Source organism: Telopea speciosissima, chromosome 4 (assembly GCF_018873765.1).
Source record: "Telopea speciosissima isolate NSW1024214 ecotype Mountain lineage chromosome 4, Tspe_v1, whole genome shotgun sequence".
NCBI lineage: Eukaryota > Viridiplantae > Streptophyta > Magnoliopsida > Proteales > Proteaceae > Telopea > Telopea speciosissima.
The window spans coordinates 25,015,137-25,041,577 of NC_057919.1; the positions used below are offsets into that span (position 1 = coordinate 25,015,137).

General features: G+C 38.9%; 2 protein-coding genes across 3 annotated transcripts in view; both read right to left on the reverse strand.

Annotated features, from left to right (window-relative positions):
* Positions 1-26,441, reverse strand: part of LOC122658669 (E3 ubiquitin-protein ligase CHFR) — a 76,883-nt gene that overhangs the window by 49,900 nt on the left and 542 nt on the right. For both annotated transcript variants that reach the window (XM_043853721.1, XM_043853720.1), the window contains exons 2-7: positions 24,890-25,040; positions 20,862-20,959; positions 14,199-14,260; positions 14,000-14,091; positions 13,782-13,905; positions 10,102-10,188 (exon numbers count right to left, since the gene is read on the reverse strand). In XM_043853721.1, the coding sequence (XP_043709656.1) occupies positions 10,102-10,188; positions 13,782-13,905; positions 14,000-14,091; positions 14,199-14,260; positions 20,862-20,959; positions 24,890-25,040 (614 nt within the window). The remainder of the gene's footprint in view (positions 1-10,101; positions 10,189-13,781; positions 13,906-13,999; positions 14,092-14,198; positions 14,261-20,861; positions 20,960-24,889; positions 25,041-26,441) is intronic.
* The window catches only part of LOC122658668 (transcription factor TCP8-like), a 29,439-nt gene continuing 27,181 nt past the window's right edge, over positions 24,184-26,441 (reverse strand). The window contains exon 3 of the mRNA XM_043853717.1: positions 24,184-24,200. The gene's annotated coding sequence lies outside the window, so the exon portion shown is untranslated. The remainder of the gene's footprint in view (positions 24,201-26,441) is intronic.

Sequence of the window (26,441 nt, forward strand, 5' to 3'; positions counted from 1 at the left end):
TAATATAAACTAGATGGGGCTCAATTATATATGTTAATTTGTGGAGGACTACTCTCATTTCTTCTCGAACATTATGACATGGCATTCACAAGTCATATAGACATAGGACAATGCACGTCGGCTCCATCAAACCATGAGTGGACTCGATCCAGCACATCATAGTTCATATCAGTAGACAGTTATAGACTCACAGTATTGTACTGTTTAGACATAGAAGACTAGGGTGTCTATGACATATGTATTGTTCACTGTACTTAGGTGTCTATGTAATATCCATTGTTCACTGTACTTTGTAGTTTCTACTTTAAGTCTTTAACCATTTCTTAAATAATTATTCAATATTATGTGTCTTCATCCATTATTGCATAATTTACTTGTTTTATTTGCCAATTATGTCTCATAGCAATCAAACAATGTGTAGAATAGGCAATATTACATACGGGTTCGACGTTACTGCCAACCAAGGGTGCAAATCCAAAACACCAAATTGGTTGTTTTTTTATTTATAATTTGAAGATTTAAATATGTTTATTAAGCCTAAAACAAGTTTCCCCTAAAGTTTCAGAGCCAACTATACCCATTTACCAACCGAAACATCAAAATGAAACAGGGAAAAAAAAAGAGAGCAATGTTTCGGCGAAATTTTGTTGTAATTTCGAAATTTCAAGACGAGTTTTCGAACTATGCTAACACCATTACAAAACAACAAGCTTATGCCTAGACCAATTCTTTGAGTTATCCTATTTATGCTGGACCATTAAACAAATATCCAATCAAAATAAACTTTTAATTTTTACAAACAAGTAATCTCCAATTTGTTGATTGTCTCCCAAAAACTTCAATATGGTGCAAATTCATTCCACATATCATCTTAATGATTTAGGGATTTTGGAGATGGCTGTGACCAGCAAGCATCCATGGACTGTGCCTCAAGGCCTTGATTGAGTCCAACACTAATGCAGACTTCTCGATGCAGTTATTTGGTCCAATAGGATTAATTAGGCATTATTTCAGTCAGTTGGTAGTCATTCTTTTCTATTCTTGTTAGTAGTCAATAAGTACGAGTTGGAGTTTGTTTGTACCTATTGTAATATTGGTTCAAGGGTAGTTTTGTCCTAGGGATATTTCTATCTTTGAACCTATTCTGGAATGTTCTCCAGCTCATTATAAATAAAGGGGGGTTGTGACCATAACGTCACAAGACATTATTCCTATTCTCAACATGGTATCAGAGTTGGGATCCACATCGGGATCTTAACCCTAATGCCCATCATCACGAAACCCTAGAACTTTGTTCCTCCTCCCTTTCTCGGTTCTTGCGCCACCAGTCACCACCAAGCCTTCCGTCGTCACCCTCTTTCCCTCTCGGTCTCTCCGCCAACGACACCAGGTACCGCTACCAGCACCATCACCCACTATCCCTCTTGGTCTCACCTCCAGCGCCGTCAAGCACCATCACCACCGTCGTCACCCCCTCCTCTCGATCGCGACTCTACCGCATGCTTCGGTCTCCTTCTCTTCACCCTTGGTGGTGAATTATCTCCCACCAAAGGTCTTCATCCCTGCCATGTTTTAAATCCCTCTTCCATAGGGATTTGTTGATGTTTTCACAATCCCTTGTATGGTGTTGATGTTCTGTTGAGTTCTTCCCTAACCAACTATGACTGATTCTGATATCTCCATCACATCTAGACACGAAGGAGCTAATCAACGTGAGTTTTTTCCATTCCCTGCCAGCTCCATTAAATTGCATGGGAGCAATTATTTGATGTGGTTGTGGTCTTGCTTCCTCGCTATTGGTTCTCGTGGTCTTTCTGGTTACATTACAGGGACGTCTGTTAAGCCTACTGAAGCTGGTCCTTCTCAAGATAAATGGGTGACATCCAACTTTCTTGTTATGCCATATCTCATCAACTCCATGGATCCTGAAATCGTGGGGGTTATCTTCCTCGCGATACTGCTGCCAAAAATTGGAAGACTACCAAGGACACTTACTCACAAGTTGATAATGCTGCCCAATATTATGAACTTCGCCAATAAATACATGCTACTAAACAACAGGAGTTATCTCTTTCCCAATATTATTCCAAGCTGCGTAGCATGCGGAAACAATTGGATTTTTATGGGCCCTTCACCACTACTTGTGATGTTGATGCTACTGCCTTCAAAACATGGGAAGATGGCTCCGTGTCTTTGATTTCCTTGTTGGCCTCAACATTGCGTTTGATCATATTCGGGCTCATGTCCTGAATCGTGATCCCTTTCCTACACTAGAGCAGGCTTATGCCATGGTGCAATCAGAGGACAATCGTCGCAATGCTATGGTTCACCCAGTTACCCAAGAACAACCAGCCTTCTCTAGTCCACAGAGTTCATCTCGTGGGGGGCTTTCTCGTAGTATTGCCATATCGATGATCGTTCCACTCCTAATTGTATTCTGGTGAAGTGTGAATTTTGTCGGAAGGAAAGACATACAAAAGACAGATGTTGGAAATTACATGGGCATCTTAATGATACTCGGGGACGTAGGCAGAGTCGTTCTTCTTCACCCAGAACTAATCAAACTTCATCTGAGGACACTGCCTCTGACCATTCACTTTCTCAGGAGGAACTTCAGCAACTACGTCGTCCGATGACCAGACTTGACTCATCTTCTTCATTGGCTCCATCTGCAGCTTTGGACTCCTCCCTGCCAGGGTTCTCTAACCAGCCTTCGTCCTCCTCCCATAATCTATGTATTTTCTTTTGTGTCCATAGTACCTCAGTCGTATCTAATTCCTAGATAATTGACTCAGGTGCTACTGATCATATGATCGGATCTACTACTCAATTTTGTCAATATTCTCCTTTATCAGGTAATAGTAAATTTCATGTGGCTAATGGTTCCCTTTCCCTTATTTCTGGGAAGGGCATCATTAAGTGCACTCCTTCCTCATCCCTTTTCTCAGTATTGCATGTCCCCAACTTTTCTACTAATTTACTCTCTATTAGTAGTCTTACATGGGATCTCAATTGCCAAAGTAATTTTCTTTCCTACTCATTATCTTTTCTAGGACTTGGTGACAGGTCATACGATTAGCAGTGGTAAAGTGGTTGGTGGTCTCTACTTGCTTGATAGTTCTCCATTTGCTTTGGCCGCTACTTCTGACTCTTCTGCATCTGCTTTGGATGATCTACATAGGTGGCATTGTCGGTTGGGTCACCCCCCTATAGGCATTTTATCTACTTTATTTCCTACTTTAGTAAAGCACTGTATCCGAACAATTTGAGTGGTGAAGCTTGCATTTTAGCAAAGCATACTAGAGCTATTTACCCTGTTTCGGATAATAGAAGTTTAATTCCTTTTGGTTTAATCCATTTTGATGTTTGGGGTCCTACCCGTTGTGTTTCTACATCTGGTTATCACTGGTTTGTCACATTTATTGACTGTTTCAGCCGTACCACTTAGGTGAATCTTATGCGGCAAAAGAGCGATGTATTCTCCTGTTTTCAGCTGTTCCACAAAATGATCCGACACAATTTGATGCCAAGGTGAAAATTCTTCGGACTAACAACAGGAAGGAATACATCGATGGTTCTCTTCAGGCCTATTTGTCTGCTCATGGGATTATACATCAGACATCCTATACGGACACCCCTGCCCAGAATGGTGTGGCTAAAAGGAAGAATCGTCACCTTTTGGAAGTTGCTAGATCATTGATGATTGCAATGAATGTTCCTCCTTGTTTTTGGGGTGATGCGGATTTCTTGGCAGCCTATCTTATCAATAGGCTACCCTCACGGGTGTTGGCCTCTCATTGCCCTCTTGAGGTGTTGTTGGGTTCATCTTCCTTTGTCGTGCCTCCCAAAGTTTTTGGTTGTGGTTTTTGCTCGCAATCATCATGTAAGTGGAAAGTTCAATCCAAAGTTGTTACAATGCATTTTTTTGGGATATTCTGCTACCCAGAAGGGTTATAAATCTTACCATCCTCCTTCCCGGAAATTGTTTGTCACTACGGATGTTATTTTTGGGGAAATAGAGGCTTATTTTCCATCTCATGCACCTCTTCATAGGGAGTCTTGAAATAAAGATATGCCTTTAATTGCCCCATTGGAAGTTTAATGTAGTCCTAGATAGATGGTAGGGTCTACTAGGAGCCAGGTAAATCAGGATCTAGTAAAGCTACTAGTTCGGTTAGGTCAAAATTAGGGTTAGGGTTGAGGTATTGGTTTTGCTAGGCAGGTGTAAGGGAGTCTTCCAGTGAAGGTCCCGACTCCTGAGATGGTTTGATGGGTGGAAATAGGTTACATGTAATGGGCAGCAAAGTAGGGTTAGGGTTTCGGGTTTTGGGAAATAGGAAAATAGGCGAAATTAGGGTTTAGGATTGGATTTCTGAAGAGGGATTTGGATCGAGTGTTATAGGCAGTGAGGGGGTGATTCGAGTGTAATTTGGGAGGGTTTTGATGGTTTGTTCTAGGTAGGTTTTAGGATTTTAGGGCTTTACTGGGGTTGAGGGGGATTAGGGTTTAAGTGGTGGAATGGGGCTGTATGCTGGATCGAGTGTGGGGTGTGGTGAGAGGGAGCTGTGATCCAATTTTGGTTGGATTCTGATGGTGGGATAAGGCTGGACAGGAATTTTAGGGATTGATGGAGCTAGGGTTTAATGACGATCGATGGGGATAGGTAGGCTTAGGTTGGAGGATTAGAAGAAGAAGGTTGATTGCAGAATTCTGTAAATTACTAACTGGAATTGCAGGTCTTCAATGGCAGCAATTTTGAAGATGGATAAGAGAGACTCTCGATCTTAACAGATGCAAGGAGTCAATTGGAGGTCCACCAATCCCTTCACCTTGAGATCCACAAGGCACACTCACAATGGAGCAAGGCAGCAGCAGTAGCAGCAACACAGAAGCCAAGATTATTTTGAAAATTTGAACTATGGGGGAGCCTTCCCACAATTATTCTTATGTATAGTCAATGGTCAATGGCCTTACACCTATTCAGCTTAGGAATTGAAATCCTAAGGCTGACTTCTATTACAAAAAGAAATACTCCCTCCTAGATAAATCGTGGAAGGGAGAGGAACAATTAAATTAAAGCTAACCTTAAACTAGAAGATTCTATAACAAACAATGAGAATAAATCACTTAAATTGAACCAAAAGCTGAACCGGTTCAATTTAAGTTACAATTAAGCTGTAAAATAAACTAAGGCTCCAACAATCAGCCCTACTTCTAGGGCTGGTTCTTCTTCTTGCGGATGCTTGGACCTGTATCAAAGTTGATGTGCCTACAATAGAAGATCAGTCTACTGAACTTGAAGATGGTATAACAAGACAAGAACAGGATCAGCCTTTAATACAGGGAGAGCGGGAACAGCCTTTAATCCACGGGGAGCATGGTGAGCCTACTTTGAAGACCTTTACTAGAGGAACGTGGCATAAAAGAAAGCAAGTTGACAATACCACCACCATCACTGCTCCTAACCAGTCGGCATTACCAATCTCAAGTCCTGGAAGTACTCTTGTTCCTTCTGGTGAGTCTTCTTTTGATCCTAGTCTTGACTTACCTATTGCTATCCGTAAGCCACATAGAAGTTGTACTCAGCATCCCATTTCTAATGTTATTTCATAGAACTCTCTTTCTCCATCTTTCTATGTGTTTGTTTCTTCCTTGTCCTCTGTTTCCATCCCTAATACCTGGCAGGAAGCACTAACGAATTTAAGATGGAAAGAAGCAATGAATGAAGAAATGAGTACCCTGGGAAAAAATGACACTTGAAACTTGGTTACTTGGCAAAGCAAGAAGCAGTCTGTATTGTGCACTCCTTTGGCTTCAGGAAGTCCTTCAAGATTTATGTGTCAATGTTGAGCTGCCTATGCACCTCTAGTTGTGACAGCAAATCAACAATCAGCATCGCACATGATCTAGTTCAACACGATCAAACCAAGCATGTCGAGATTGATCGTCACTTTATCAAGGAGAAGCTAGAACAAGGAGTTGTTTGTGTCCCTTTTGTTCAATCTAGTGAGTAATTAGCTGATATTCTCACTAAGGGAATTAGTAGTAAACGTTTTAGTTCTATATTTAGCAAGTTGGGCATGTTTGACATTGATGCACCAATTTGAGGGGGAGTGTTGTAATATGGGTTCAAGGGTACTTTTGTCCTAGGGATATTTCTGTCTTTGTACCAATTCTGGAATGTTCTCCAGCTCATTATAAATAAAGAGGGGCTATGACCACATCATCACAAACCATTATTCCTATTCTCAACACTACCGTTCTTTAAGAGTTTGGTTAGGAGACTTTCTCTTTCTTTTCTTTTTCCCTGTTATATATGTATTTGAACCCATCCACATAAGGGTTGCTGAATGTGGAATAAAAGTTCACGTTGCTGTTGCGCAAACCCAGGCGGGTGGTCTCCATGTTCTCTTCTCTCTCACAGGTTTGATTCCTCCCCTAGATCCTTTCCTTTATCTTCTTCTAAACTGTTCCTTATTTTCCTCCTTCCTCTCCATTCTTCTGTTCAGTTTCTTTAGTTATTTTTTCTTATTATTGGTGTTACTCTGTTTTGACAGGTAATTCTCTCTCAAGTCTCAAGTCTTCTCCTTTCAGACTCAAATCTTGGACCTGAAACTCACCCTTAGAGCAACCTAAACTGTAGAGCCTTTCCCCCTTTGTACCATCCTGCTGTGAGATATGCACCGAAAACGATACCTAACTGATGCAGATTCATCACCGAAATGGGCTTATTTCTTTAGAAATAAGTCTAGAGTTGGGATATATATATGTTGGGCCTTTGATCCCAAGGGTTTTCTATGTAATAGGCTACTTTAATGAGCCTAAACTAGGGGTATATAGGTTGCATACGGGATTAGCCCAATACTTAGTTTATTTTTATGTTTTTTTAATTGAACTAGTTCAAATTGGTTCAATTTAAGTGATTATGTGACTTGGTTAAGTGGTTATGTGATGTAAGTTGGGTTGGATTAGGACTCTATAAGTCTAGCCATGTTTTGAGTCTATTTCTTTTAGTATTTTAGTTTCCTAGTCAGTTTAAGTTACCTAATAGGTTAAGGATTGGGTTAGGCCTTTCCGTTTTAGAGTAGAAGTTTATTTTTGAGTCTTTTATATAAAGTTGTAAGAGGGGCAAAGCCTTGAATACGAATTTGATTAATGAAAAAAGTTTTTGCTTGTTGGTTGCCATTGTTGTTGCACCTATGCTCCTTGTGAGTGTGCATCCTTGTGGTTCTATCAAGGTGGAAAGGGATTGGTGGAATCCGATCAACACTTTACGCCTTAACGGCCGGGAGGATCCCAATTCGAAGGTGGTTCCATCCTTCACTTCTGTCCAAGCTGCTGCTAGTGGATTTCTGCTGCAACTTGTTCATGAATTTCTTCTTCTAATCCTCTACTCCCTTTCCCAATTGATACCCCTTTATTTTTGCTTGAATTCCATTAAACTCTAGATCTTGCTACTCAACCATATTTGTCCATCAAAACCCTAATCCCCTCATCCTTCATTAATTTCCCCAAAACCCATAGTCGATCCTGACTTACTGCCCAGTTTTACAGAATTTTCAAAACACTTAAAACTCTATAATACCTACATTATTAGAGTCTTATAAACCTGCCTAGCCATACCCCTGAAGCCCCCCTTCCATTATCCTAACCTAAGCCCTAGATTTGACCTAAAACTGCAATTCTGTCCTACTGGAATTGCTGAATCAATAGCCCCTTAGTTCCTTGTTATTGGTCGTGGTTTAATTGGCTTCTAGTAGGGCTTTACCCTATCTAGAACTACATTACTAACACTACAGCCAGCTGCTATTTCAGAGATTTACTTGAAAGTTATTACTTAATGTTCCGGTCTGGTATTGCTTTGGTTCCAGAATAAGGGAAGGCTTCAAGCCGATTGGTGTTCTATCAACCAATTCTTTCATGTTGAAGCATTCCCTAATCCATGTTCAAGTTCTATCGTGAATCATTTGATATTCTAAGATTGATACTTTTGGAAATTACAAAGACATATTGATGCAGATTCATCACCAAATAGGGGCTTGTTTCATTGGGAATAAGTCTAGGGTTGGGTTACATACATGTTGGGCCTTTGATTCCATGGGTTTCTAATGTAATAAGCCACTTTTATGGGCCTAAAATATGGGTATATAAGTTGCATACGGGATTAGCCCAATACTTAGTTTATTTTTATGTTTTTTAATTGAACCGGTTCAAATTGGTTGTATTGGTTCAATTTAAGTGATCATGTGACTTGGTTAAGTGGTCATGTGACAACTTAAGTGGTCATGTGATGTAAGTTGGGCTGGATTAGGACTCTATAAGTCCAGCCATGTTTTGAGTCTATTTCCTTTAGTATTCTAGTTTCCTAGTCAGTTTAAGTTACCTAATAGGTTAGGGATAGGGTTAGTCCATTCCTTTTTAGTGTCTAAGTCTATTTTTGAGTCTTCTATAAAAGTTTGTGAGGGAGGCCAGCATTGGATACGAATTTGATTAATAAAAATTAGCTTTATGCTTGCTGCCATTGCTGCTACTCTTTGTGAGTGCATATCCTTGTGGATCCCAAGGTGGATAGGGTGGGTGGACTCCTGCGGCTCCTTGCATCGTGAAGATCGGGAGGTTCCTTCAAGATATCAAGCTGCTGCCATTGTTTCTGCATTACAGTAAGTTTGAACCTGCACCTTGTTTAAAAACCTTCTTCTACCCAACCATTATCCTTCCCTTAGATCTAATCCACCTTCCCCTTCCATCCATCAAACCCTAATCTCCATTAAACCTACAACTCCTACTTCAACTAGGACTCCCTTATAACTACAGATCTAGCAATCAATTTCGAACCATACTTCCAGCCTATATCCCCCACACCTCTCCCTACACTCGACCTTAAACCCAGTCCATAATCCCCACTATATCCCCTCCATTCCTCCACTCCATTAAACCCAAAACCTGCAACTCAATTCTGTCCAGAATTGCAGAATTTTAAAACCTTCCCAAATCCCATTATTTTTATCCCATAATAACCCCCTAGACCTGCATATTAAAACCATATAAGACCCATTCCCAAATTCCCATCCTAAACCCTAGAATTAACCTAAATCCTAGTGCTGTCCATCCGAACCAGCAACCCCTTTTGCGATTGATCCTGTTGTCTGGCTCCTAGTAGGTCCCCTACCTACCTAGGACTACATTACATATTATTGCTGTTTTACCAAACTACCCTTCCTTTCTTCAGTTGAGTCAATATTATCCCTCTCATGTTCTGAAATCCAAGAAATATCCTCCCTTCAAGTTATTTTACTGTCTTGTCCCTATGTTCTGTTTCTCACCCAAAAGGATACTGAAATATTCTGAATAATTACAAGAAAGCCACTGGTCCTTTATGCTTGGATTTTCATCAATCATCACCATAGTGGGCCCATAGCGACCTACATCAGGGTTTTGGAACCTGGGTTCGCCTCACTTCTGAAAGAATATTTTGCTCAAATTGATCACTTTCTGCAGCCTACTACTCAGGCTTCCCATCCTCATTCTTCCTTCTCCATGAATGAAGAGTACTAGAAAGCCTAAATCGTTATAAATCTTTTTTGACTGAATTCAGAACATCTCTAACAGTGGTAGAGAATGAGAGAGAGAGAGAAAAAAAGGTAGGGGAAGGAGATCGGCAGGGCTGGGATTACCCAACTAGACTCCAGTAAGCTTTATTAATAATATTTATATGATAGAATCACATAATTACCTCCAACATAACAAGAATACCTGAAGTACCCCAACAGTATACTTTAACAAATGAAACTTGCCTTGCATCACCCAAAATTATTTTGCAAAGATTTGTTTTCAGTTCCACAGACAAAATGCCTAAAAGATTATCTATTGCTTCTTAGAGAAACATTACAAAGTAAACAATGTAAAATAAAGTTATTCACATATTTATTGAAAATTATCTTCTAAATCCACGCTGGGAGAGACCCACATGCATCATATGTTACAAGTAACAAACTACTTATGTAATCAATTGCAAGCCTGTAACTGATCATCTGAATACAAATATGCCTTCTATTACTTATATCTTCTTGATTAGTCATTTAGTCCAAAAGTATTACTCACAAGATTTGACTTGATAGATGCTTGTGCATCTAGAGCCGCAACTTCGTCACTGGAACGTTTTAAAGACGAATAACTTTGAAGTATATTCTACAAAATGACTCACAGACTCACAGTAAATGACAAACAATAAGGATGACATGATAAGAAGTGATTATTTAAATACTAGAATAAAAAGGAAGAAAATGCTCGAAAAATGCAACCACACATCTAAATAAACAAAAGAACTTGGCTTCAGAGATTGGGTCAACAACAGTGATATTCACTAACACATTTTTGTAGAAGTACTCAGCCTCATTTTTTGTTTAGGTTCCACAAATGCATAAAAGCAGATTATGTGTTTTAGGAGGAAAATTATTATAAAAAAAAAAAGTGGAAGGATTTCAGTGGATATTTCCATATCAGGTAAAGTAAAATAGCATTCATGTGCTTTGTCCTTCGAACCTCCTTGTTATAAAGACATTATGACAAGCTAAATAACCAATACAAGTTTCACAAATTCATTTCTTTGCTAGTGCATCTACTTAAGTAAGCTAAATCAATTAGTTCCAGGATTACTGTTCCTCGATCAGGAAAGAATATTAAAAAATTGATATGTCAAACATTCCTAACCTCACAGTTAGATTGCATGCAGTCTTGCACATACAATGTCAATACAAAGAAAGGTGAAGAATTGTCCAATAAATCTATGGCGTAACATTGGAACATGTCCTGGTCAGCAAATACAATATAAGTGTTCCTAGTTTCAAAAAATTAATAAAGGATTAGAGATTTTCCTAAAACATATTAGTATGTTTATCAACCGAAGCACCTGGGATAATGCATCTCCTTTCATGTGATAAGTTGAAGTTCCCAAAGATCTAGAAGAGTAAGACCTTATCACACAATAATAACGCCCAAACCTCATTTAGAATTACCATAAGGACGTCGAGGCCATGTGGGAGTTTTGCAGGTTGTGGAACCACTTGTGAGCATATCAAAGAACATTAATTGTGCCATGTAGCTGAGATAAATTGGTCAACCATATTTCTCATTTTTTCTTGTTTTACTTTCTCTTAGATAATTGGGTAAAAGGCATCATTGGTTTGAGACAAGTGGTCCACTCTTTTGGTCTCATTTTGGGTCAAGTTGGTCAGTTAGGTTCAGTCCAAATGTAAGCAGTTTTTCAGGGTTCTGCTTTCCAGCCAAGTTGGATTTGAGTCCTAGTGGAGGTTGGAGCCTGGAACTTTAATGGAGCCACCTATAAATGTCACTGCTTCTCTTTTCACAAGCAAATGAATTTCTATGAATTTGCAACTGGAGAATTCTCTCAGTTTTCAGAGTGCAATAACTTCAACTATAGATCATAGTTATCAAGGCGGCGCCTAGGCGGCGCCATGGCGTCCAGGCGGTTTTAGAGGGTCTAGGTGGTTGGACGCTTTAGTGTGTAACAAAAAGGCGAGCGCCTTGGACACCAAGGCGTCGCCTTAAGCGCCTTGGGACGCCTTTTCTTCTGGGCGGTCGCCTTAGACCCTTTTTTTGGTTTACTTTTGTTTTTTAATTTTTTTTATGTTTTAATAAGATATTCTAATTGGAAATATCTCATTGGGGGTGTATTTTTAGTTCCATGCTCTGAGAAGCATGGAATCATAAGTAAAAAGTTAAAATTTAAAATAAATAAAAAAACAAAACCTAAAAAGTAACTTATCAATCGAATTCCTTCACATTCCAAAATCGAAAGAACAAAAAAAACGAAAGAGAAGAAGCAGCGGCAGCGGCAGCGGCGACCTTGAGACTTCCTTTGAGGCTTCCCTGAGTTCTCTCTCAGTCCTCAGTCCTTCGACCCCTTTATTTCCAAGTTGCGACATCTCAATATCTCATTCTCAATCTCCAGAGAAAAGAAGCAGCAGCAGCGGCGACTTGCCGGAGTTGCAGGCTTGCAGTGGCAACTTGAGAGTTGAGACTTCATCACTACCCTCTCAGTCCTCAGTCCATCAAGGTTTCTAAAATCTGTGCCCTTCATTTCCGACATCTCATTCTCCATCTCCACCCCCACGGGTTTCCGGCGACATCCCCTGCCTCCACCGGTAAGTATTGTAATTTTGTGCACTTATGCATTCTTTTTTTTTCTTCTTCTTCTAATATCCAAAGTCCAAACCCTTTTCTTCTAACCACATCTTTCTATTTCTTCCTTTTGCAGCGGAAACCAGCTGTCTTCCTTTACTCTGGCAACAAATTCCGGCCAGCACTGCTGTACGACAGTAAGTGTTTTGATTTTTTTTTTTTTATTTCAGTTCTTCTCTTTTGATTTCAGTTCTTCGTACTCCCTTTCTTCTGGTCTATTTTGTTAATGATTAAAGATAAGGTGCTGAATCTACTGTTTCGTTGCCCATATCTGTTCTGAATCTGCTGTTTCGTTGCCCATAATTTTTCTTTGCAAAGATAAGGTGCTCCTACACCTGACTTGTATATTTATTCCTTCAATCACCAGAAGCACCTTTTTGCTTCATCCATCCCTTCAGCCCTTCCTTATTCTATTGGCAATATCCTCTTTAATTTCCTCACACTGTGGATGATTGAACGAAATAAAGAAAATGGGTTCTTGGGGCATCTCTTGGTCATTTATGCAATTAATTTTCATATTTATATGCTATATTGCTATGATAATATGATGAACTTAGTTTGTTAATTTGTTTTTTTGGATGAATATCTTGCATTGGTTTGACTCTTTAATATTTATTTGGCAAAGAAGTAGAATTATATAATTTTTAATATGCTATTTGTGCCAAATAAAATGGTTATATAAAAAAAAGAACACTAGAACGCCTTGTTCGCCAAGGCGAAGCCTTGCGGCTGCCCTATCGCCAAGGCGCTTAGAAGGCCCTCAAACACCGTGGTCGCCTTGCCGCCTTGATAACTATGCTATAGAACTAATTGGGAAGAGCCATGATGAGGTAGCATTTGCAAAAGATTTTGAAAGAAGTTTTGGGCCTCCAAACAAACCATAGTAAATAGATAGATAAAGAAAGTGGGTTTCCCATGTGAACAGTATGGGAGACTCCTCATATGGACAGCTTATTTCACTCATGGTATTAATTCTTGGAGCCAAAACTTTGTGGACATATTGCTGATGTCATCATCTACTCATTAATTAATTTTCATACCAATCTGACTTCTATACATGTCAATTTATTGCTTTAGAAGTCAAATTTGGCTGGACTGTTTGAAGAGGAGGGACTATTGAAAACAAGGAGCAAAGTCCCATATATGGCGGGCCATATGATTGAGATGGAATGCCAATTTTGACATTTGACCTATCCACAGCATTCCCCATCTATCCAAAGAAACAATCAGTCCACACAGTAGAGAGCTCTCCATGTGAGAATTTCTTCCCACATTGTCCATGCAGGAAACTTTTATCCAAAACAAATAAATGCTTAAATAGATAAAATAAAAAACCAACAATAATTTTTAGCTTCATGGAGCCAAAAATCCTTAAATCTATCTACAGCCAGCCTAAAGATGCTCCATGAGAATTGGCGCTTTGACCAGAAAACCTTCCATGTCATTTTAATCTACCCCAGCCACCCCCCTTAACTTGACCCTAAGCTGCAATTCATGTTACCTATTTAATAAAACTTAAACGATACTACACAATGAAAGCAGAGCTGAAGCAATCATGTAAGGGCATAAGATGAAAATACCTCCTCAATATTGTGTAAGAAATGGTTTCTTCCAACATAACATACAACTGCTCGACACTGAGGACAAAGAACACTTGACCGTTTCTCCTGACACCATCTTAGCCACTCCGAGAAGCACCCATTGCTAAAATAACAAAAAAGCAGGATTTGGTTATAAAATAAACAGGAAAAATCAAATCGAAATGCTTATATTAGAAACAGATATGTGAATCACATACCAGAAGTTGTGGAGACAAGGGGCAACAGTCACAACATCATGCCATATATTCAAGCAAATGCTACATTTAGCATTCTCAACATCTAAGGAGATCTAGCACAACCAAAGAAAGAAAGGAAGGAACAATCAAATAATGATACTAATAATGGATCATTCAATGGAATTATTTAAAGTTCCAAGAATCATATGTGATTTTAGACCTCTAACCGTCTGTTGCAAAGTTCCTGGGTTGGCATTACTTCAAATTTATAACACAGGTAACCTGAAACCATATAAAAGAGCATCAGCAAGTCCACGGTCCATTATATATTTTGCATATATTATAATTAAAGCATACCAGTGACTAGCACAAACAGTAACCTTGGGTGGAATTAGCATATTGCGATGGGAACAACTTAAAATGAATCTAACAAACTGTTGGTCGAAAAAATTTTATTGTGGAAATCATTGAACAGCTTTTCTGTTAAAATCTGAGAAGAAGAGTAATAGAGCTGAAGTGCTTTTATTTATAAAGAGTCACTTAAAAGTGAAATTACACAGCTACCCCTACTCTAATTAACTTTATTATTTAGAGTTATTAGATAAGGGGAAAAGGGAAATAAAGAAAGGGAAATTACATACTAGAATACCAAGTATACCCCCACGGTATACATCATACAATTCAACACTCCCCCTCAAGTTGGAGCATAGATATCAATCATGCCCAACTTGGATACAAAAGGATGAAATAACTTTTCACTCAGACCCTTAGTGAACACATCAGCAAGTTGATCTTCAGACTTCACGAAAGGAACACAAATAAGACCACTTTTAAGCTTTTCCTTAATGAAATGTCTGTCAATCTCCACATGTTAAGTACGGTCATGCTGAACTGGATTGTGGGCTATGCTAATTGCAGCCTTGTTGTCACAATATAGCATCATATGAAGAGGAGTAGAAACACCAACGTCTTGAAGTAAACCTCGAATCCATAACAACTCACAAATGCCTTGGGCCATTGCACGAAATCAGATTCGGCACTTGATCTGGCCACCATATTTTGCTTTTTGCTGCGCCATGTAATTAGATTGTCTCCAATAAAGGTGCAATACCCTGTCACTGACTTACAATCTAGAGAGCCACCCCAATCAGCATCTGTATAGGCTTCAACCCTCAAGTGATCATGTGGGGATAAGAGAATTCCTTTCCCTGGAGCTGCCTTCAAGTAACGGAGAATGCGAAGAACAGCCTCCATGTGTGTGGAATAGGGATCATGCATGAACTGGCTTACAAGGCTCACAGCAAAGGTAATGTCAAGTCGTGTGTGAGATAAGTAGATCAGTTTTCCCACCAACCTCTGCTAACGACCTCTTTCAACTGGTTCTCCATCACTTTCCTTTAGCCTAGTGTTAGCTTCAAGAGGAGTATCACTTGGATGACAATCCAACAGCCATGTCTCTGATAAAAGGTCTAGGATGTATTTCTTCTGGGAAAGATAGATGCTTTTTGATGATCTGGCAACTTCTATCCAAGAAAATACTTGAGCTTTCCTAGGTCCTTGATCTCAAACTCACGTCCGAGGAACTCCTTAAGGTGATTTATCTCCTCACTGTCATTTCCAGTCACAACTATGTCATCTACATATACAATAAGGATTGTGACCTTATTACCATGACGTTTGATAAAAAGAGTGTGATCAACATTGCTTTGTTTGAACTCCATAGATGTTATGGCCTTATGAAATCTACCAAACCAAGTTCTAGGAGACTGTTTGAGGCCATATAGAGCACACTTCAACTTGCAAACTTGGCCACTGGTTGTGTCAAAGGTAAAACCAGGAGGAACTTCCATGTACACTTCCTCATCAAGCTCTCTATGGAGGAAAGCATTTTTCACATCAAGTTGCTGTAGATCCCACCCAAGATTCACAGCACATGACAATAAAACTCTTACTGTGTTCAGCTTGGCAACCACGGCAAAAGTCTCCTCGTAATCAATCCCATAGGTTTGAGTGAATCCATTAGCCACAAGTATTGCCTTGTATCTGTCCACACTGCCATCAATTTTCTACTTGACCACAAACACCCACTTGTACCCAACTAGTTTCTTCCCTGGAGGAAGAGCTACAATGTCCCATGTGTTGTTTTTCTTTAAGGCATTCATTTCTTCTACCATGGCTGCTTTCCACTTCAAATCTTTGAGGGCGAAATACCAACAGAGGAAAGAGAAGAAACAAATGTACGATAGGAAGTAGATAATGCATCATAAGAAACAACGTGAGATATGGGGTGTTGAGTGCAAGACCTAGTGCTTTTACGATGAACAATAGGTAAATCAAGATCAAGAGAAGGTTGAGGAGAAGAGGGATTACTAGTGGAGCGCGGTTCTGGCTCAGGAGGCTCCAATTGGATAGGTTCAGGTGTTGTTGTAGTAGTGATCTCAACTTGCTTGTTCTTCTTTAACTTCTTCCGATAAAAGGTTGTGAGGTTGGGATCATCTATCAACTTCTTGTTAACCTGAGGAGTAGGCTCCCCCTGTGTTGGAATCTCAGTAATGATAGGAGGAAAAAACTCATGGACAGCCACATCTTCACTATTACTAGTACTCTCCCCTGAAGAGGAGGGGGGGAATAGTAGGAAACTGAGTCATGAAGATAACATCCATACTCACCATAATACGGCGAGTAAGAGGAAAGTAGCACGGATAACCCTTATGGGTTGGAGAATACCCAAGAAAAATATACCACAGCCCACGTGGTTCAAACTTGCCAGGAGAATGTGTGTCACGGACATAACAAACACATCCAAAAGTACGGGGAGGAACAATAAAAGAGGTAGACCCCTCTAGTATCTCAATAGGAGATCGAGCATCTAAAAAACGAGTAGGCATGCAGTTTATGAGATAAGCAGAGGTAAGAACAGCATTACTCCAGTATTGGAAAGGGACATGGTGAGCAAACATGAGAACACGAGCTACTTCCAAGAGGTGGCTGTTCTTTCTTTCGGCCATCCCATTTTGGGTGGGCAGGGGTGTCAACACAACTAGTTTGATGAATAATGTCATGATCAACCAGGTATTTTTGGAACTGGCCCTCAGTGTACTCAGTACCATTATCACTCCTAAGAATTTTAATGGTAGCTTAGTACTAGGTTTGAACCATTTTATGGAATAGCTGAAAACAACGAAATACCTCACTCTTATGTTGCATCATATAAACCCAAGTAAGATGGGAATGGAAATCTATAGAAGTAACAAAGCAATGATGACCAAAAATGGAAGTACGACGAGAGGGACCCCACACATCTGTATGAACCAAATGAAAAACAGCACTGCTTCTTTGATTAGTAGGAGAATAAGTAGAACGAGTTTGTTTAGCCATAACACAGGCTTCACAAAAAAAACTCGGTTCGATTACATTCTTGAACTAGTATAGGAAACAAAATAGATAAAATCCCTAAGGGGGGATGACCCAAACGGCAATGCCATTGATACAAAGTAGTAGAAATGCAAACGGAAGCTGAGGATGAGGAGAATGAAGCTGAGAAGGCAAGGTTGTTGATGTAGAAGTGCCCTCAAGCAAGTAGGGACCACCATGCACCCTACCCAATCCAATCGTCCTCCTATGCGCCAGATCCTAGAAAACATAATGATCAGGATAAAATGTTACTTTACAGTTCAAATCTCGAGTCAAACTACTAATAGAAAGAAGATTAGTAGTAAAGTTAGGAATATGTAGAACTGAAAACAAGTTAAGAGAGGGAGAGCAGCTTATGGAACCCTTCCCAGATACAGAAGAGAGAGTACCATCTGCTACTCGAACTTTGTCTTTACCAGATGATGGGAAATACTTATGAAATAAATTTGAAGAACCTGTCATGTGGTCAGTGGCACCGGAGTCTATAATTCACAGATTGGAAACAACCAATGCATAATGACTACTGAAAGGAATACCTGACTGGGTAAAATGGGAACCTGAAGTTGTTGGTGCATTGGCAGTGGAGGATGCAACAGAAGCAGATGAAGCCCTCAACATACGACAGAAGGCCTGTACCTCCTCTGGGGAAAGACCCACATCAGTAGGAGGTGAAGTGTCAACTGTCACTGTGTGATGAGCCTTGGTCTTGGGTTTTACCCGTGGCTGCACGTTTGGCTTCAAAGTCAACTGGCTTCCCATGGAGCTTCCAACAAGTAGCCTTTGTGTGAAATGGTTTGTTCCAATGCTCTCATCGAACAGCCTCTTTCGAAGAAGCACCCAAATGAGCTGAAATCTCTGTAGTGGGAGTAGGGTTGGCCCCCACTTGGAGGGCTGGTCGGTCAATGGTAGGAGCGTGCAACATAACAACTCGATGACTCTCCTCTATGAGGACCAATGCATAGGACTACTCCAAAGAAGGAAAAGAAACTCTGCTCAAAATCTGAATCGGAATCTGATCATACTCGACATTCAAACCAGCAAGGAAATCATACACTCGAATCTTGTCCACATGCTTGTGATATGCAGCAATATCTGTAGCATTGGTAGGCTGGTAGTCGGAATAATGATCAAGCTTCTGCCATAAGCTTCGGAGGGCTGCCCAGTATTGGGAGACAAATAGTTCCTTCTGAGTGGTGTCATGAACCTTCTTACGGAGTTCATACACCTAGGCATCATTCCCAACCTGACCATATCTCCTTTGCACCTGCCCAGATCTGGGCTGCAGTATCTAGTAACAAATACCCACTAGAAATATCAGATTGCATCGAGTTGAGTAAGAAAGACATCACATTAGAGTCATTTGCAATCCATCTTTTCTTGGTAGGACCTTCTTCAGCTGGTTTAACAGTGGTGCCAGTGATGGGTCCAGTAAGGTCTCGGCCTGCAATAGTCAAGTACATGGATCTGGACCACATCAAGTAGTTGGTACTGTCAAGCTTAAGGGCAGCAACATAAGGGAGATAATCACTCCTAGGCTATCCATCGAAGGATGCTGAAATGACATCTGAAACAGTCCCTGAGCCAGTCATGTTGAAGATGCAGCAGTGTAGGAGAAGGGCTGAGAAATGTAGCAGCAGTAACCCAAGAAATCTTCAATGAACTGAGCTAAAAAATTTGATTGAGTACTCTTCAATGAGGATGGAAGTAGTCCTCAAAAATTCAAACCAATCAGAGAAGGAGAACTATAAGAGGCAATTCATCAACACCTGTTGAGCACCCTGGTAGCAATGTAGAAGGGCTGAAAAGTGCACCAGCAGTAACTCCAAAAATACCCAATAGAAAAGGCTCAAATTTGAATCGAGTACTTTCCTAATATGAGAGAAACTACCCTCAAAAAATCAGCCTCAACAGAAAAGGGAAACCCTAAATAGATTAGGGTGTTAAGGTTTTGAAAAACCCTAAATGCTGAGATCGACTTTTCTACTTTTTTGGGCTGAATCTGAAAATTTTTGATGGAGATGATCAATACACTGCTGGCCAAGGTATGCTGGTGTGGATCTTCAAGAGGGAAGACTCGAACTCCAATAGTTGGCTCGATCTTCAATGGATGAAGACTCCAAAAACGCAGAAATAAAGGCAACTGCTCTTCTCAATCTCCAATGGACTGTCTTTAAGACATATTCTGATTGAGGTAAAGGAAGGACAGCACAAGATCAATGTCTACCTCATATGTGCTGTCCTTTGTACAGATTTAGGACCAAGGAGAAGAGAGGAAGGAGAAGAAAAAAGGTTCGAAGGTGAAGAAGGAGCTGTTAGAGAAGGAGAGAAACAATGGAGATGTTTGTTCTAGTCTCTAGATCAGTTTCAGCTCTGATACCATGTTAAAATCTGAGAAGAAGAGTAATAGAGCTGAAGTGCTTTTATTTATAAAGAGTCACTTTGAAGTCAAATTACACAGCTACCCCTACTCTAATTAACTCTAATATTTAGAGTTATTAGATAGGGGGAAAAGGGAAATAAAGAAAGGGAAAATTACATAATAGAATACCAAGTATACCCCCACGGTATACATCATACAATTCAACACTTCCCTTGTCAGATCAACTGACCAAGACAGATTTTGATCAGAATAGGTAGAAACAATACAATCCCTATTACTGATACCTGAATCCTTGAATGAACTAGAGGAAAGCACCATTAAAGGATGTCCATGCCTTCACAAATCCCTAGCCCAAGTTTATCAGAAATTAATAAAACAGATTGCATAATAAATGCATCTCTAACATGTATCTCAGAATACAAACCGAAATCTGAAACTTTGATTCAAGCAGTGAAGAAGATGACATTCCTAGTTCAGCATTCCATGCAATACAATTTTCCTTGGCATGGTTTCCATCAAAAGGTTCAAAACTAAAAATTCTTGGGAATGCTCTCCAGTATGCCTTGGTAATTTCAGAATTACAATTTGTCACAAGCAATTCTGGCATTTATGTCACTCAAGGAGGAAAGGGAGCTTCTGCTCAGTCCAAAACTGATGTGGAGAGAGACTCAAAAAGAAATTTTTCAGAAGAAAAAAAAAATAGAAAAGTTCATCCTTCCGATAAATTCTAAACAACTAACAATGATACAAAATTAGTCATCTTAATTTAAAAAAAGCAAGTTAGCAAGTAGCAATGCCAAAAATATGGGAATGATGTTGAATAGTGAAGACTGGCACCACATTGTTAGCGATATTATTCCAAATTTAACATGATGTATCAGCAGATATGATCTCAATAATTATCTCCTGAATTACAAACATATTATAAACATAAAGTGTAAGGAATAAGAAATCAAACAAATACTAATCTTCCCACTTTTAACAGAAATATCATGAGAAAATTATCAATTTGATTTAAGAACTAGCAATATTAGGTTAACAATCACTTGACAAAAATAAAAGACGTCATCAGCATGAACAAGTCTTTACCGTCTCTACTTGGCCCAGAAATTACTTCACTCCCACAATTGATTACCATTGTACCTTCTCTCCCAAGAACCGTTTCATCAACTATTATAGTTTCTGAACTACATCAATAGAACCAACAAAAAGGAAACAAGTCAGTCCTAGCTAAGAAAGGAACAAATGTGTTAAATAAGAAACTATAATGATAAGATCACGTAAAATTTTCTACTATGAAGCCAAAAAAGTTAGGGAGAAAATTTTAATTCTTCAATGATAACTCAGCATGAACATAGAGTTCAACTAGCCGAAAGTCCTTGAGACTGACTCATAAGTCATAATACACTTCAAGATTATTTTCATGATCCCGACCACCAGTGAGATGGGGATTAGGGCTCAAGCAATTGGAGAGAGGTTTCTTGCGTGATGTAGAGGGATTGATGCAGAGAAGGAATATTTAACATACTCCCACAAGAAGAAGAACAGGCCCAGCTGAAGCCTAGCTCGGCTAGGCTGTTTTACAGCCCATTCGTGGCCTTGGTCCAGCCCATCCGAGACTCATTAGTTATTTTATCTAAGTTGTTATTATGTTTCCTAGTTTGATTATGTTTCTTTTAAGTTATGGTTGTAATCAGCAAAAAGGATATTTCATAGTTCAATTAGGCTTTGGTTTTCCTATTCAGATTAGGAATAGGCTTGATGTTCTTCTATTTAATCTTGGTAGAGCCAAGAGCTCAAATACATTGTTGATAAAATTGAAGATTGTTCTCTGCAACTACTGTGAGATTCAGCATGGCGAGAAGCTATTAGGATAGAGGGAATCTGCTCCTGTGGGTGGGAAACCTGGTTTTCTTAGTTCTAGTTCATACTCTGTTTTTCTATGCAAATCAGGTACTGTTTTCTTTCCTCGTCGATTGATACTTCTGATCCTAGGTTTTCACCACTGATCTATTCCTCCCTGCAGTTCCCCTGTTTTGGCATAGTTTTCAGCCTAACCGCACCCTAATCTGTCCATCAGATCTGGGTGAGGTTTGGGGGTTATTAAGTCTCCCCCCCCCCCCCAATTAAAAAAAAAAGGGGAACTCGATCTGAGTTTTGAGGACTTCTGACCTGTGGATTTGTTTCTATTGGAAATCTCCCTATTTCAGTCTATTCGTAACTCCTATCTATGGTTTTCTTTTATATTACTTTGAATCTGACCTTAGAAACAAAACAGATTTGGAGGTTTAGTTGATCCCACCTAGTGTGATACTCGGTCCAAGTTCCAGTCTAATCTGATTTGTTGATTTGATTTAATTGCATAATCTCTATTTGCTGGAATTTGTGTTCTGATTCTGAGTTTTCCAATTACTCTTAATCTGACGATTGAATCTCTGCCATCTTTTGAAGGGTTCCTAATCTACATATTTGTGATTGATTCCTAGAATTTGACCTTCATCTGAGAAGGTTTGATTTTCTGTTAACTTTTGGGTTACTTATCTGAGTTGGGCTTGCTTGAGATCTTTGCCTGGGAGGTTACCCTATTAACCCCGCACCAGGGATTGGGAAAAACTATCATTTAACTTGTCTATAACAATGTTTTGAATCTTATATTTGAGATTTCAACACAGTTTCAAGACGCTGTTGAAATCTAAAGGAACAAAAGATATTCAAACGTCTTATTTATCCACAATTTTGTCTTTTTCATTTCTCTTTCTCTCCATCTTCCTTAATATTTACTATTCCCCTATCTCTCCTCTATTTCTACATTTTTCTTTCCTATATCATGAAATTCTACTCAAGTATATCGCTTTGTAGATTAAATCACAGTGACACTCAAAACTGTAATGAAACCCCAAAGTTCCAAGATTTCAAAAGAAATTTAAAACCCTGCTCCCAAGAATGTTAAATGAATAAGCTGACACGGTTTAAATGACTTGATGCTTCCCATGAAATATTTTATTTTCTCAAAGGGAAAATGTCCTTTACAAAGACCAGTATAGACACGCTTGTCTACAAGGTCATAATATCTGATAATCTATAGATTATCCATTTAATATTATTGATGAACATATGTAAGTATATCCTTTGAAAATTTTGTTTCTATAGTTCCTCAATTATATATTTATATGGCACTGATCTTGATGAACATATGTAAGTATATCCTTTGAAAATTTTGTTTCTATAGTTCCTCAATTATATATTTATATGGCACTGATCTAATTATCCATAATTTGACGAGTACACAACTAAACATGTCCGCTTATCTGTTCCTATTTAAGTTTGTCTATATATTTTCGCTTTGCATTTACAATCCAGAATTAAATTGATCAACTTTAAAAAAACTGTGGACAGGATTTGCTTACATTGTTCATAAAATATTATCAACTAGATAGCAATAGGTTAAAACATTATAATCCACATCATCAAACTAGATACAATAGGTTATTATATTATAATCCACACTTATTATTAACATAGTTTTGGATTTCAATTTCAGTCACCAGGTCAAAGATGGACCAAATGAAGACTGTTTTGTCTGAAATTTAAGAATATGACAGTACTCTAATAAAAACTTCCTTTTCTTGGTCTTATTTTTTTCCGGAGTTAAACTTCTTATAAAGACTTCAAAACACAAAAATTCTGCCCAAACTTGTAAGTCTAGGTAGGTCTATCTTATCATATCAAATCGATGCAATTTCCGTTTCCAGAAAACAGCCCAGCTTAGAAATTTCCCAAGATTGACCCAGCATGAAAATAAAAGAATATAAAATTAGGGCTAGATGACATAAAATGAGATCTAAGACCCAAAGCTTCAGCTTGAGTCGACAACCCTAGGTAGGGTTTCTGCCCAACACGACTACACTGGAATGCTATTACCTGGGACACCTGTGATGGTTGTTCTTTATCATATTTCCAATATGGTTTGAAATTTGAACCAATTTCCAGCAAGATTCTGAGTGCCCCTTGTCCAGCCATATGCCAAACTCCAATTAGTTAGGCCAAAGTAAATTGATTTGAAGCAGTTTTTAGCACTCACATGTTCACAGCTAACAGTAACAGACCAAGGCAAATTAAATCATTAGCCTGTAATAAATTTAGCCAATGCAATCCACTAACAACGGCAATATGGCATCAATAGAAGGGAAAAAAATTGGCAGTGTTAGAACTGTTCAATTCTTCAACTCCATGATCCCATGAACCACATTATGATGTACCATGAGATACATACAGGCTCCTACAACTTTCTTTTAATTCAATTTAAAAAATAAGAAAAGTAAGAACTAGAAACTGGAAACTTGGGAACAAAATACAAATGACTAAAAGCAATTACTAGAGCCCTCTTGTTTATCCATCTAACAAATTTAAACTAAAAACCCAAAAAAAACTATTATTGCAGAAAATCCCTCTTACAACCTTCTTAAAATCCTTTTTAATTTGTCCCTCATTTGCTGAATAGAATTCCATGGGTTAGTTGATATGGACAGTGAATAAGAAGTTCCAATTCCGTTCAAATTCCATCTCACTTTGCTTGCATAAGTGCAAACAAGAAGCCGTCTCCAAAGAATAAGAGCTTCAATTATGAAGGGGTTCAAAATGATGAATAAAAGATTTTGACTCTTAATTAATAGGATGTTTCCAGATCGTATATGATGATATGTCCACCGAAATAATGAACATGTTATGTCAAATTAATATAAGGTTTACAATTGACATTACAGAAGCATTACAACATATGCTGTAATATCAACTGAAATATTGTAATTATAATTAGTGGGATGCTGTGTCAAATTTTGGACATGGAAATAGAAAAGGGGTCATTAGCCTGTTCAAGTCCCACTTTTGCAGGGTCTTGGGAAAGATGGACTAGGTCGATCCGAAACTTAAGCATTTTTCTTACAAGGTGGCCCTCTCAGATTTGAGCTCATGTCTTTACACTGGCATTGAATTAATCTCTAAAATTTGTTTACTTATGTAATGAAATATTAATCATTTCAATCATTCAATGTTTCATATTTGAAACATTAATGCAGCAGAGATCAAAGTAAGTCGTCCAAGAAAAATGCATAACTAACCTCAGATTCTGCAATGTCGCTGAACACAGGTCCAAGTTCCTCGTTATTTTGCACCACTCATGCTTTTTAGGTGAAGAACATGTTATATCTGAGCATATAACCATACACTCTAACCGTATCTCAACATCTGGATATCTTGAGTCTGATGGCACTGTAAAATAACAAAGATAATGAGCAACATGTAGATTTTCTGTCCATACTCTATAGTAAGACCAATGGGCCATACCTGAACAGATCTTCAAATGACATAAATTGTCACCAAAACGGAACACTGAAGGACAGGACTGTCCTTGGAATGCAAATAGCATATACGGTAAGTTCAGAAACCAACCAATTGGACTTTATGTTCTGAAAGATTGACATCACTGAATTTTGGCTCGGTTAATATGACAAAAGATGGTTTGCATGGAAATAGCAAGTCCTGAGAATTATTAGGTAGGTGAATGGCTGGCAAGGCAGGCAATGTTCCTTAATAGATGAGACCACTTCCTGGAAAGAAGAGCAAGAACATTTTCCAATTAAGAAACTGACCTTTGGAATTGATCTGGATCCATAGTAGTAAGACTTCTTAAATTTGTCAGCCAGAGGTTCCTTTACTGACTACTGAATGTCATTCCCATTCAAGAATCCTGATTGTGTAGGTAAAGAATGAATCCTTCTTCCACAAAATCTAGTAATGATCATGGTTCCATCCCCTAGCTTAGCTCCTCCCCCTCATGGATATGCCAGAGACATCCAATGACTGGAAAATAAATGTGTACAATAAAAGGAGTATTATGCATCCTAAGTATATAGATTTCTATGGATTGAATTCTCACATAACACTAGATAGGGCTCACAGCTTTCGATACAATCATGATATTGTTTGAAGGGGGCAAGAAGATTGTCTACACTTTGATAAGTTCCATTAAGGAGAAAAAAGTCCACAACCTTAACCCCATAGTTAGGGGATTTGTACAGCAGAATCAAGTGCACAGCCACTTGTCCAGTGTCTGACAAATCAGCAATTTGGTGTGAGTTGATTGATTTATCTGAAGTGTCAGGAAAGCATTGGCCTTTTATTGTCGTTGAGTTCAGTGCCTCTCAATAAAACTAGGGAAGTTAATCTAGAGATGTTGGCTTCCAAGGCTGAGGCACAAATTGCCTAATAGCTTGCTAAAGGTAGAGGCAATATGGTAGACATGTACAATAGGATTAAAATTCAGGTGTAAATGCATTTCGGTTACACCTGCCTCTGGCTATTTGTACCTCACCCTTTTCAGGCAAGGACATTGAACCTCAATCTCTCGTATCACTGATAAATATCTCCTATAAACGATCAGGAATAGACAATGCTACTAGAGGACTAGATTCAAGAAATATTTTCACTCCTTTTAATGACAAAAACATTTTTGACATTCTGGGCAGCTAAGATGGAACAGTGCCGATGACTTCTTTTTTTGTTCTACTCAATGTCTTCGCTGTCGGCTAGAAGTATTCTATTAGAGGGTCATGGATTCTACTCGAATAAGAACTGTGAGCTATTGTGGAACCCATAAGAAACCCCAATCTG